This window comes from Nelumbo nucifera, chromosome 2 (genome assembly GCF_055504915.1).
Source record: "Nelumbo nucifera cultivar China Antique chromosome 2, China Antique-T2T, whole genome shotgun sequence".
Classification (NCBI taxonomy): Eukaryota; Viridiplantae; Streptophyta; class Magnoliopsida; order Proteales; family Nelumbonaceae; genus Nelumbo; species Nelumbo nucifera.
In genome coordinates, this window is record NC_142650.1 from 49469519 (window position 1) to 49483846 (window position 14328).

At 46.4% G+C, this 14328-nt stretch overlaps 1 protein-coding gene across 1 annotated transcript; it reads left to right on the top strand.

Annotated features, from left to right (window-relative positions):
- The first annotated feature begins 6945 nt into the window (after nt 1–6945).
- Nucleotides 6946–13845, top strand: LOC104601046 (scarecrow-like transcription factor 11 (SCL11)). Its single transcript, XM_010264238.3, has 5 exons — nt 6946–7120; nt 7221–7321; nt 12833–12914; nt 13010–13086; nt 13329–13845. The coding sequence occupies exons 1-5, from the start codon at nt 7079–7081 to the stop codon at nt 13567–13569; spliced, it is 543 nt and encodes a 180-aa protein (XP_010262540.1). The 5' UTR covers nt 6946–7078; the 3' UTR covers nt 13570–13845.
- The last annotated feature ends 483 nt before the right edge of the window (nt 13846–14328 follow it).

The window sequence follows — 14328 nt, forward strand, 5'->3', positions numbered from 1 at the left end:
GTGCTGCTGCCTGGCGGTGCATGCTGCGCCATGGTGCCGCTGCCGTGTGTGTGCGCGGTGCGTGCTAGCGTGCAGTGCGTGCGGTGCGTGCTGCTGCCTGGCAGTGCGTGCTGCGCGCCATGGTGCTGCTGCCGTGCGGTGCCGGGCATGTGCATGGTGCGTGCTACCGTGCAGTGCGTGCGGTGTGCGCTGCTGCTTGGCGATGCGTGCTGTGCGCTATCGGCGGTGCATGCTGCAGTGCTGCCAGGCGGTGCCCACTGTTGTGCGGCCTGTTGTGCGGGCTGCTGCCTATGACTGCGCCGCGGTGCCTTGCCGGATGGTGTGACCATAACATTACACCCCTCCCGGACTACGAGCTTGTCCTCAAGCTCGTGTTCTGGATACATGGCTTGGGATTCTGCAAATGGATCCAACGACTGCACACAATTTCTCAGTCCAGCAACAGTTTGAACAACAAGGACTGCCCCGTCTCTCCGTGCGTCACGCTGGATTATTTGGTGCCGATCCCAGCCACCTTCTTTTGTTTCCCGCTCCCAGGCATAGCCATGGCTTATAGTGACTACACGCTCTGTTGCACTCAGGCCAGCCGCAAGGACATTGAAGTGTTCCCTACCTCCTGGGTCATATAGTTTGAAGTAGTTTTGTGGAAGGTCCACATAACAGAAATCACGTACTAGACCATGACCCCGTTGTGCTCTGTTGTGGATCATAAGAATGCTGTACCGGGTATGCTTACAGTAGAGGACCTCAAGAGTGGCCTTACCAAAGAGGACCATGCGTTTTAAAATATCCTCTCGGCCTTCCCCATATATTTTTTCCTCAATATTACAAAACATAGGGCTGTCCATGAACACAAAATCTATGTCATCAATATAAACTTGGAAAAAAATTACCTCTATATCCTGCCCCTCCACCTTACATCTCTTGCGCACTCCTGTTTCTTGGATTTCTGTATAGTTACCATACGATGGTGCCGCAACCATAACTTTATGTCCACGCTGAGCCAAGGCCTTCGGTAAAGCCCCAGCAACATTGCCAAGCCCACCTGCCTTCGTCAAAGGAGCGCATTCAGTAGGTTCTACTATAATGTTCGTGTCATCGTCCCTGGCCAAAAGAGGAGACTTTACAGTTTCATCCTCCGTGCGCTGATCCTTGGAATTAACTACGGCTGTAGGGGCAGCGATCTGTTGTTCGCTGCATGCCTCTGCCCAGTCCGGACGGCGTCTGTTTGTGTTGGCGATTCCCTCCGGACTTATTTCTTTATTGGAGAGGAATGCTTCCAGCAGGCGTCGCATCTCCCGGACATCTTCCCTGACTTCACGAACCTCCATGCTGGTTTCTGCAAGTTGGTGTTCCAGTTCGTGGACCTTGGAAGACAACTTCTCCATATCGCCCATGACGTTTGGCTCTGATACCAATTGTTATGGTCCCGCACGTAGGATCCCGTCACGGGTCGGTCCACGGTGCGAAAGCCCCCTGCTTCCCCTTGCACCTTCCCTTGCTTACAGACCCTATTACAGAAACCCAATGGGTGATTTGTCCAAGAGACCACCCGAACTCTCCTTTGGGGTGATTTGTCCAAGAGACCACCCGAACTCTCCTCACTCTTTTCTTGGCTGGAAAACTGAATGCTTTATTTCAATTCGTGGCTCCTTAAATAGGAGCTTACAGAAGGAAATTCCTAATTAAACTCAAACTCCTAATTACCTACTCCTAATGGTAACTCACTCTTACTTAAGATAAGATAAAGATGAGATTAAGATAAAGCTAAGGGATAAGGGATAAGATAAGGATAAGGTAAGTTGGCGGCGAGTTGGCTTGATGTGTCCAGATAAGGGTGGGCCCACCCCCATGAGCTGTCGTGTGGGCCCCGCTCTACTACTGCTGTCGGGTGCATGCGCGCGGCTCATGGTGCCACTACCGCGCGGTGCGTGTGCGCAGTGCTGCTGCCGCGCAGTGCGTGCGCACGCCTCAGGGTGCCGCTGCCGTGCACGCGCCTCATGGTGCTGCTACCGTGCTGCTGCCTGGCGGTGCGTGCTGCGCCATGGTGCCACTGCCGTGCGGTGCCGTGTGTGTGCGCGGTGCGTGCTAGCGTGCAGTGCGTGCGGTGCGCGCTGCTGCCTGGCAGTGCGTGCTGCGCGCCATGGTGCTGCTGCCGTGCGGTGCCGGGCGTGTGCATGGTGCGTGCTACCGTGCGGTGTGCGCTGCTGCCTGGCGATGCGTGCTGCGCTATCGGCGGTGCATGCTGCAGTGCTGCCAGGCGGTGCCCACTGTTGTGCGGCCTGTTGTGCGGGCTGCTGCCTATGACTGCGCCGCGGTGCCTTGCCGGATGGTGTGACCATAACAGTCCTCCTGAAGATACTCGACCTGATGCTGCAGATCCAGCCTCAAGTCCGCCATGTGCTTCACCACCACTCCCATGGCCTCGGCATCCCTCTGAGACCTCGCCTGCCTAATCCGTGAAAAATGAGCAGTCTCTTTGGCAGCACGAGCAGCCTCCTCGGCAGCGCGACGAGCCTCTTCGGCAGCTCGCGCCTGCCTCGAGCTCCTCTCCACCTGAGCCGCCAAGGCGTGAATAGAATAATTCACCTACCAAAAGGGACCGAGTGATCAAAAGAACCAACAAAACAAAAACCGAAGAGCTCTAAAGAAAGGAGAACACTTACCACCATGGCATGGGTAACGGCACGGCAGGCCACTTGATGCAGAGGGAGATCGGTCCACGCTGTGACCTCCTCGGGAAAAATAGCCTCCTTACTCTTTTGAAGAGCATGGGTCGGCGACAACACACTCCTGAAATCCCCCAGGGCCCCCGAGCCTGAGGGCCCAACTCGCGTATGAGTAGACCCGGAGTACGTAGAAGCACCGGAGTATGTAGGAGCCCCTGTGTAGGTAGTCTCAGCATAAGGGCCCCCTGCCGGCTCCTGCATTGGAGGGACCATCTCGGGCTCCCTAGGCAGATCTTCTGGCTGATAATCCGGCACCTCGGGCTTCGCATCCCGGGGCATCTCAGTGCAAGTTCGCTTGGCAACCCGCTTTCTCCTCTTCATACCTTGAAACAAGTGCCCACCCCAGGTCCCTCGAGAATCCATCGCACCTGCGAAAAGAAGTTCGCCATCAGTAAAAAGCAAGAAAGACAGCAAGATAAGAATCTCTAAGTAAAGAACCTACCCGAACTCAGGCCGGCCGCAATGAGCTTGGCCTCCGTCAGATACTGTTGACACTTCAGCCCAAGCCGCGCCCATTGCTAGAGGCCCTTCGTCGTCTCTTTGTCAAGCATGACCCCGGAATCAGGAGCGGCCATCCCCCACCCAGTCTGAAACGCCCACCCCAGCACACTTCGCACCCCGAAATAGTCCTGCTTCCATGCTAGGACCTTGTTGGGGAGCTCATGTAAAAGCTTAAAGCCCGGGCGAGGAGACAGGTAATAAGCCCGCCTACGCCCGGGGAGAGGACCCGCTTGCTTCTTAAGCATCAAGATTGAAGAAAAAATCTCCAAGTCCAACGGAAAGCTCTCTTCGCAAAATAAGGAGATTGTCCCCACCAATTTTCGAATGGAATTCGGGTGAAGTTGACCGATCGTCACGCCGAAGTGGTTCAAGACTTCGACAAAGAGGGGATGGAAAGGCAATCGCAGCCCCGCGGCGAGCTGCTCTCGGAATATCACGATCTCATCAGGACCGTGTTCCCAAGGAAAGCTACCCGAAGGTATGAAATAAGCGTACTCCCCGGGCAAGTTATAGTAAGTAATGAGGGATTGGAGCCCCTCGGGCGTCATGGTCGAATGACCGAACTTGTCTAACATCCGACCCCGACGAGAGGTGGACGCCAAACTACCCGAAGCGCCATGGCCTACGAGCTCGAACTCTTCCTCGAGCGCTACCTCTGGCTCGCTAGGGCTATCGGCGGATGCAACTCAGTTCGTAGAACCTGCATCAGACCCGCTGAAAGGACTATCTGAGCCATCCGAGCTAGACATCGGGAGTGAGACGAGATCCAGGAAAGTACTCACCCGGACAAAGGCTGTAGACCACAGGAGCTCGGACGAGCGGAAGACCTTGAGCGCGAACTGAAAAAACCTGGACGCGAACTGGATGCAAGCTGAAACTCAGACGCGAGCTCGAGAGGAATACAGAAGTGACAACAACTGGGGTCCCCCCCGCTATTTATACTCACAGTGACCGAAAGGCAACGGCTTAGATCAAAGCCAATCCGACGGCTTACAGCTGCACTGACCGCACGTCCCCCGAGACCGAGACGTGATTGGCGCACGTCTTTCTGAAACTGACAGAGCGCCGGTGCACATCTTTTCGAAACTGACGGAACGCCAGCGCACGTCTCCTCAGTAAAAACGGCAGCGGCACATCTTTTTCAAAATTTGAAAAGACGCCTGCTATCGCGCCCCCCAAGTGGCACACTTTTTTGAAATTTCGAAATAAAGCGCGCGCCACCACATCTATCAGCGTTTTGGTAGGCCGGCGTGCTTCCCACCTAAAGGACGCTCGAAGAAGCCCAAGGAACCCTGACAACGCACCTCGCGCCGGTAGAACCAAGATTCAAAGTGCAGGGCAAATCTACCTGACACCTTGCGAACTCCCCGCGCCAGGGCAAGACCCTTAGCACGAGGAGTGGGGGGCAATTGATGAAGGAAGATTTGGCCCGACCTCGCAAATCACGCCACATGGCAAAAAACAAGTAGCTCGGCACTTAAAACAGCGTACCGAGGGTACAAACACCAAAGGGAAGAGACCAGCGGTTCGAACTCCCCTCGAGGAGACCGAACTCCCCTCGAGGAGACAAACTCCATAAGAGGAGCCCGAACTCCCTACAAGGGACCCGAACTCCCTACTTAGAGCCCGAACTCCCTACAAGGGGCCCGAACTCCCTACTTAGAGCTCGAACTCCCTACGAGGAGCCCAAACCCTCCCTTTTGGCCCCGAGTCACACAAAGCAGAGACCCGAACTAGCCCATCTTATGACAGTTCGGGACAACCCCCCTATCCGAACTCAAGACTTCGCCTCACGTACCCCTCCAGGCACTTCGCCTCTAGAGCATTGAACTGGACGAACCACACCGTACCTGACACCAAAGGAGTCCGAATCCAAGGGCGGCGCACCTGACTGACTTGGGATTTGACGCTTGACGGCTGCACTTCAACGGTCACCTGCCACTGCCATCTCTAGTTACAGAGACGGCTCCGACAAAAAGAGCAGTGACGGTTCTGCCCCAGCAGAGGCAATGACGCCCGAACTGGTAGAAGCATGGAAATAATCATTCCCGACCTGACAGAAGTCTAGGAGTGAGTGCGCGAGGTGGTTATAAAAGGCTCTCCACCCCCCCAAAGCGGAGGTATGCAAACTTTGCGCTATCTGGTTTTATCTTGCCTTTGAAGGATTCTAACTTAAGTTTCAGAGCCTTTACACCGTGTTCTCCCCGAAGCTTACTCATCTCCTCCGTTTCAGGTTCCCTGCTACTCAGTTCAGAGGCAAGGTCGTTGACAGCTAAGACCGGCCGGATTGCGCATCATCAGGGTTGAAGGTGAGAGAACAAACTGTTGCTGCTCCTCGAAGTTGGCTGAATCGGGGATGAAGCAACGGAGTGACAGAAAACGCAATAGTGGTTAAAATTAGCATCAGATAAGACGGAAATTGGGTATTTTTCGTGGCACAGAGGTGAGGTAACAGTGGGAGAGGGGGACGCCTGAGTTTCGACGGAATGAAGAGACAACACACTTAGCTGACGAGATGTACGAGCGAAGAAACAAACCTTTCTTTTATAGTTCTTACCATCTTTACAGGCTTTAGTCCTGTACCTAGCCGGGTGAAGCCAACACTCGAAGACCCCATGAGCGAATTCACAAGTCACAGGCATCGCCACAACGGCACCCACCTTGACGGAAATCCGTGCAGACATTACCGGAGTAATGAAAACGACAGGGGTCCCTGTGTCGTGCCTTCTCGCCGAGGTGAGCAAAGGGGCAATCAGTCTAGTCATGCCGTCATGGCTTCGACTACGCATGTGGTGTGCTCACGGAACGGGATCTGCTGTTTTTTGTACCGGATACTTCAGTTAATGGGGAGGGAGTGTTCGAACTGAGGGATTTTGATTAGGAATGGCAACCGGGCGGGTTTGGGGCGGGGCACCCCTCCCCGTCCCCGCCCCAAAGTTAAGATATTTTGTTCCGTTCTTGCCCCATTCTTGGTGGCGATCGGGGCATACACTCCCATCAGGGGCAGGTAATCTCAAATTTTTCTCGCTTTAAGATAATTTGTTAAAAATTATTTATTTTGTGAATAATTTATATATATAATATAAGAATTTTGGTATATTTTAGGAATTGAATTATAATGCTTTGGAAATATTTAAAAACTGGAATTACGAGATTTTAAAATTTTAAGAATTTAGAGAAAATTTAAAAATATTTTAAATATTAATATTAAATCTAGAAATATTTTATTAATTTTATTTTTGAATTCGAGTCGGAGAATTATATACAACATTCATCCCTGCCCTGTTCATAATTCGGAGAAAAAATATTTTCCCTATCCCTGTTTAGGGTCGGGGAAAACCTACTCTATTCGGAATGGGGTGGGGCCCCAGTTTTACAAAAAAATTATCATCCCTAATTTTGATCAGCTTTTTTGTTTTCTGTTAATGGGCCTTCTCAGGTTTTTGCTCGGACGACCTTAAATCCACGGATTCACAAAACGCGGACTCCGTCTCAACCGAAGGTAAGATCTGCTCCTCATACAGTCTCACAACGATCTTATACCCACATCCCACCGTGCATTGAGAACATCTCTCGTACACGTATAAGTACGGTGAATGTTTTCAATGCACAATAGGATATGCCTGTGAAGTCGATGTGAGGCGCCACGTGTGAGCAGCAGATCTGGTGTCGAATGGTAGAAGACTAGAAGGTATTGTCTTCAAAAACCCTTTTTTCCTCTTCACACCCCCCAAAACATATTTGCCCTCTTCCCTCCGTCTATCTATACAGAAACACAATAGCGGGGGTAGAGAGAGAGAGGTTTTAGTTATCATCTTCGGGGGGAGATAGAAAGCTGCTAAGTTAGAATGGCTAAGCGTGAGCTTTCTTGCACATTGAAGAACTTGAAGGTAAGGCGTCAGAGAGTACCTTCTTTCATGGCTTTATCTGAATACTTATTTGGGTTTATATTTCTTTGAACCTCAATTGGTCTATTCTTTGTTATGCCAGTTCATGCAAAGAGCAGCTCAGAAGGAGGAAAAATCTAAGAAGGAAGAAGAGGTCAAACCCAGTGGTCACTTTGTTTCGCCTGGTACACAGAACAGAAAATGGTATTTTCCCTTCAAGTTTTTTTTTTTTTTCTTTTTTTGATTGGGTTGCCTTCGGTTTTTCTTATAAGAGATTATCTGGGTTGTTTCCCTCAATCCCCAAATCCCCTCCCCCGGCCAAAAAAAAAAGGAAAAGGGGAAGAAGAAAAAACAACTCTTTATGTTTATTTCCTAATATTTGTTGTGTAGTAGTTACTTCATTCATTAGGTATTCTAATTTCTCTTAATATCTTAGTCAATAACTCTTATTGATTATGGATTTGAACCTATAACCTCTCCTTCACAAAAATGGCAGGTTACCATTGAACTATTACACCATTTATATTCTTTTTTGTTTCTTTAATATCTACATTGACCAAATATTTATACGCATTTTTTTACTAAAAAACATGATAAGCCTTTCCGGTTTTGTGAACAGTCTGAGTCTGACAAATTGATGCAAAATACATCTCCATCTGTCTCACTGCTCCAGTGCCCTTACGCCTCAACAATAAATTGTTATTCACCTTTCTATATTTATTTATGGATTGCATAATTAATACCCCCTTAAAGATTTTTTTTATTGTTGCTGTTAATTATTAATTCTTACATTTACCTTATGGGTGAGAAATACACATAATTGTTGTAGTTAGATATTTTGTACTTTAACTTTGGATGAGTGTGCAATGATCAGAAATCTGAAGAATGACTTGTTTAAAATTTGTAAATTGGTATCTTGAATGAATGACACGCACAAAGAAAATATTTTATTTCTGCATACATATAGATACAAGGCTAACTGATTTTGGACAAGTGGGAGGCCACGTGGCCTACTTACAAAGTTGTTGTAACCGCCTATGTTTTGGCTAATACCCCCCTCTCAAGTTGGACGTGGGAAGCAATGCCCAACTTGGATAATATCTGTTGAAATCGGTCTGCACTGAGAGCTTTTGTAAGAAGGTCAGCTGGCTGAAGGGCGCCAAAAATGTGGAAGGTCTGAATTTCCTTCTTCTGGATATGTTCACGTACAAAGTGACATCAATGTCAATGTGTTTCGTACGCTCATGGGTGCTAGAAGGGTAATGTAAGATCAGTAAGGATTCTCATAAGCCACAAAAGTTCGCAAGTAGCAACCGCCATTGCCCGATATTCGGCTTCTGCGGAGGAGTGCGAAACTGTATGTTGTTTCTTGGTCTTCCAAGAAAGTGGTGAGTTTCCAAGAAAGGTGATATATCCTGTGGTTGATCGCCGAGTGATTGGACAACTAGCCCAATCAGAGCCACAATAACCTTGAAGCTGGAAGTCATTGTGTGGTGATAGAAATAGTCCATGTGCCGGGGTGGCCTTGAGGTAGCGAACAACACGAAGGGTAGCATCCAAGTGTTCCTGACGGGGATCATTCATGAACTGACTAAGAGAGTGGATTGCAAAGCTTAACTCGGGCCGGGTGACTGTAAGATAGACCAATCGACCCACTAAGTGCCTGAACCGGGCAAGGTCAGTGATGGGTGGACTAGTGTCATCATGGAAATGCTTCTGTTGTTCCATAGGAGTCGGGCTCGGTTTACAGTCAAGCATGCCTGCTTCAGTAATGATGTCAAGGATATACTTATGCTGATTGAGGAAAATTCCATCAGTAGTTCCGGAGACTTCAATGCCCAAGAAATAATGTAAGGGCCCAAGGTCCTTTGTCTTGAAGCAACTGTTTATGTGGCTTTTAAGAGAAGCAATGCGAGCTGGATCATTCCCGGTGATGATCAGGTCATCCACATACGCAAGGACAACAATGTATGAGTTGGACTGGTGTGATGTGAACAAGGAGTAGTTGGCCACTGACTGTTGGAAACCAACGTCGAGGAGAGCTTGTGTGAATTTTGCAAACACTTGCCGTGAAGCCTGCTTAAGGCCATAGAGTGACTTATTTAACTTGCAAACACAATGATCATTATAGGTAAGAAGACCGGGAGGGGGCGTCATGTAGACTTCTTCATGGAGGTCTCCATGTAGAACGGTGTTGTTGACATCCAACTGGTGCAATTCCCAACACTTTGCGGCGGCAACCGCAAGTAAACAACACATAGTCACCAATTTTGCAATAGGAGCAAAGGTATCATAATAATCCAATCCTTCAACCTGAGTGTAGCCCTTTGCTGCAAGATGTGCTTTGTAGCGATCTATGGACCCATCTGGCTTTAACTTCAATTTATAGACCCATTTGCAACCTATGGCTCGTTTTCCAGAAGGGAGATCTATTAGGGTCCAGGTGTTGTTACGGTCCAATGCTACAAGCTCGTCGACCATGGCTGCCTGCCAATGAGGGCATTTGGCAACTTGAGAATACGTTGTAGGTTCGGGGGGATGATGGGATGTAGGGGTGAGTAGGGCATGGTGGGTTGTGAGAGATGTAGGAGGTCACACACAAAGTCTTGTAGATGTGATGGGAGGTGGCGTGTGCGAGTGGGACGAGAATTAATGGGGCCATCAGTAGCATGATTGTGATCAGGCCCATTATTTGTGTCTAGACATGCGATGGGACTGTTGTTGTCTATAATGGGTTCAACAATTCTCTCATGCACATGGTGTCCATCACTATGTGAAGGAAGATCACATCCATCATTAGGTTGAGGCATAGGAATTATAGCAGTTTCAGTTGAATCAATAGCCAGGGCAGCAACAAATGGAGAAACAGATTCATAAAAAACTACGTCCCGTGATGCGAATATCTGTTTGGTGTCGAAGTTGAACACCTTGTACCCTTTTTGACCGTGTGGATAGCCAATGAACACACATTGGGTTGAACGAGCAGCAAATTTGTCATGGGGAACCGGTCTGATTTGAGCATAACATAAGCATCTAAACACCCTGAGGTAGTTGTAGTTAGGGGGTCGAAGATGAATCTTCTCATATGGAGATTTTCCTCCCAACAAGGGTGTTGGTGTGATGTTGATGAGATAAGTCAAAAGTTAATAGGTAGGCATGCTTGAAAGCGAAGAGTATGGGCAACTTCTAATAGGTGTCGATGTTTGCGTTCGACAACACCATTTTGTTGTGGTGTGCCAACACAAGACAGCTGTTGGATGATGCCTTTCTGCTGAAAAAAAATCTTGCAAGGGGCCAGACATGAATTCTAGGCCATTGTCAGATCGAACTTGCTGAATTGAGTATTTAAATTGTGTTTCTACCATTGCACAAAAAAAGGTGAGGTAATGAAAAACTTCAGATTTATGCCTTATGAGAAACGTCCAAGTACATCTAGTGTAATCATCTACTATAGTGAGAAAGAAATGAGCATTAGTGTGAGATAGGGTTTTATAACCGCCCCATATATCACAATGTCTCAACTGAAATGGACAAGTAGTATGAATATGACTAATCGGAAACAGACTTCTTGTCTGCTTGGCACGGTGGCAGGCATCACAACATACATCAGAGGGTGAAGGAGAAAGTTCAGGTAGCAAAGACAGACGAGACTTGGAAGCGTGACCGGGGCGCCTATGCCACAATTCATAGGATGATGCTGAGTTGGTAAGATGAACTGAGGTGGGAGGAGAAAAACGGATGTAGTAGAGACCGTCTCAAAGTTCACTCGTTCCAATCGTGATCTTCGAGATTGGGTCCTGTATGATGCAATGAGTAGAGAAGAAAGAAACAACACAGCATGACTGTTGAGTCAATTTATTGACTAAAATTAAATTGCAAGTAAAAGCTGGAATGTGCAATACATCACAAAGAGAAAGACTAGAAGTGAAGGAAATTGTGCCATGGTGTGTAACAGAGGTAGTATCACTAGTGAGCAAGTGTACATATTTTGGAGTAGGTAAAGGAAAGTAATACGAGAATAGAGACATGTCAGAGACAATGTGGTCGGATGCACCACTATCGAGTATCCATTCTACAGAAGAGATAGGGATGGTTTTGCTAGAAAGATTGGCTGAGATATCAGTTGAATCTTTATTGAGGAGAGAAATCAAATGATTGTACTGTTGCAGAGACAATCCAATAACAGGGGATTCTTGACCAGAAGTTGAAGGAGCAGTGGTCACTGTGTATGAAGTTGCTTTGTCTGATCCGGCCCGATCTCGCAGAGGACGAGCATTCTTGTCAGTTCCGGGAGGTCGATGGTTCCAACCAGGAGGATATCCATTGAGCTCATAACATTTGTCCTTTGTGTGTCATTGGCGTTTACAGTGGTCACAGTAAGGTCTATTTCGTCCAGAAGTACGAGTTTGAGGTTTGGAAGCAACATGGAAAGCTGCAACATCAAGAGCCGATGATCCTCTCAAGGAAATAGTTAGTTGGTGTCGCTCCTCCTGGATAACTAAGGCATAGATTCGATTGAGAGGTGGTATATGGATCGGATCCAAGAATCTGTGAGCGAAGCATGTTGAAGGAATCTTTCAGTCCCATGAGAAATTGATGAATCTTCCTCCTTTCCCGATTAGCCAGAAAGAATTTCACAGTGCCACAGTTTAGACCACAAGTACATTCAGGTAGGTCGGTGAGTGTTGCTAGCTTGTCCCAGAGAATTTTCAACCTTGTAAAGTATGCAACTACAGAAAGATCTCCTTGCTGGAGCAAGGCAAGATCTCGCTCAAGTTGATAAATGCATGGAACATCACTCTGGCCAAACCTTTCTTGCAACTCACATCAGATTTCTACTGTAGATTCAATGAAGGCTATGCTGTGGTGGATTTCCTTTGCTACTAGGTTTAGGATCCAAGAAATGACCATTGAGTTACATTTGTCCCAAATCTCTTCTTCTGGTGAGGATGACAGTGGTCGTGGCAATGAACCATCGATGAACTTGTATTTGTTCTTAGCTCGAAGTTGGTCTTCATTGCTCGTTGCCAGGTGTGAAAATTATCACCAGTGAGTAGATCAGAGACAAGAATCCATCCTGGATTATCAGATGGATGGAGATAGAACGGTGAGCTTGTTGGATCCGTTCTGGCTTCCATGGACAAATTTTGACGCAGGACGCTTGATTCTTGCTTCGATGCCATTGATGAGTTCTGATACAGAGGAAAGAAAGAAAACAGGGGAGACAGAAGGTAGACGAAAGTGCAGATCAGGGAAGATCTGGCTCTGATACCATGTAAACTGGTATCTTGAATGAATGACACGCGCAAAGCAAATATTTTATTTCTGCATATATATAGATACAAGGCTAACTGATTTTGGACAAGTGAGAGGCCACGTGGCCTATTTACAAAGTTGTTGTAACCGCCTATGTTTTGGCTAACAAAATTGGGGTGGGGGTGGGGGTAAGAAAGAAAAAGAAAGAGATAAGCATCTCATAGAGGGTCACTCTTATGCTAGGGGTGAGTGCTGGAAGTGAGCTTAACATTTAAGTGACTTTTCATTCCTTCTAGCAAATGCTACTGTACAAGATGTCATGTCCTTGATTTCAGCATGCTTTGAAAATTTTGTTAGCATTGGTCGAGAATGTGATCATTTGGCTTACATCAAATGGTGACAATTTGATAAGTACATGGGGACTTTTTTTCACTCATTTAGCTGTTTCTTTTCTCACAGCATAGTCATAATGGAGGGAAATCCCCATCCAGGGGCGCTGAAAGGCCGGATGTCATTTCAAAGTTTTAATCCTTCTATTGATGTGAGTATAAAGACCATTCATAATCTGTTTACCACTCTCCTACTTTTGGGACTTTTACCTTCCTCATGTGGAAGCATTGTCTTGGTACTTGGCAGAAATTAAATGAAGCAGCAGCAAGTCTTTGTCAACCTACCACAATTTCTGGTGATCAAAATGGAGGAACTTCTTACAGGTTGGTGACTCAACCTTGTATTCAAATTCTCTATATCAGTTCATTTACTGGTAATTTTTTTGTATGCATTGGTAGAAGATCAGATCAATGAAGTAATCACCCATAGAATAGTTGAACATTAGAGGGTATTAAGGTGGTTGTGTTTCTGTATAAAGAAGGTTCTTGGTGAAATTTCTAGCATGAATTCATATAAGTTACAGACATGCTTTTTTTTTTATGGTTCTTCTGTTCAACTTGTACAGAGAAAATGAATTTTCAGTGACCAGATCAGAGTCCTATGGTGTAGCTAGACCAGATAGTGATTCTGATGGAGACCATAAAAGAAAACAGCTAGATGTAGAGACTGAAACACAATATCCCGATAAATCACAAAGAAATGCAAGTTCGCTAGGTGACAACAAAGGCTCTTATAAGCAACAGAAGCGTGAAAAGCTGGACTGGAGTGTTCTAAGACCGCCAAAGGCTCAGACCAAGAGGGACTGAAAATTATTAGGTGCATATTTTCTCTGTTGTGTGTTTTGTTATTCTATGTACCTTCATGTTCTTTTATATTTAAATCCATAGTTTAAAATTGTAAGCATGGTATCTCAGTGCATCTTGCAATTTTTGTTAATTCATTTTGTTTCTTTAACTAGTCATTTTAAAATGTTCAGTTATTTTTTGCTGCATGAGGTTTTTAAAAGACTTCATGCAGATTTGATGTTCTAAACTAAAAATATGGATTTAATTGTTTAAATATAGACTTTCTGTTTTGACAAACCATTGTTTAGCTTTAGAATCTGTGTATGACATACCTAAAGGATGATATAGCATTGAACTGTCTGGAAGGAGTGTTTCATCTGGGAATTGTCTGAATGCTTGTAAAAACCAGCATTGTTTTTTTTTTTTTTTTTTGGTTCTGGCATTACCTGTATGTGCTCTTGCAGGAGCCTCATCTTACTAAAAAAGTTTATTTAGACTTAAGCCATAGTTTTGAACCTTGTCGCTTAGGCTGAATCATCATGATCATTGTACATCCTACTACTTCGTGTATTTCAATTGAACCATTCCATGCATTGCGATATTGGAATTACACTTGAAAGGTGAGATTTTGCGTTTTTTTTTTTTAAACATTTTAAACGATGGAATTACACCTGAAAATTAAAACATACTTCTTTTTCAAAAGGAAAAGGTCCTAAGTGCCTAGGTGGTTGCTCATATCAAAAATAGGGTTATCATCTGAATCTCCCATTCACTTTTCTA

Bases quoted from the DNA above. Each gene is read 5' to 3' on its own strand.
- LOC104601046 (XM_010264238.3), top strand. From the start codon at position 7,079: ATGGCTAAGCGTGAGCTTTCTTGCACATTGAAGAACTTGAAG. The intron at 7,121-7,220 runs GTAAGGCGTCAG...TTGTTATGCCAG, and splicing joins GCACATTGAAGAACTTGAAG to TTCATGCAAAGAGCAGCTCA. The intron at 13,087-13,328 runs GTTGGTGACTCA...CAACTTGTACAG, and splicing joins AATGGAGGAACTTCTTACAG to AGAAAATGAATTTTCAGTGA.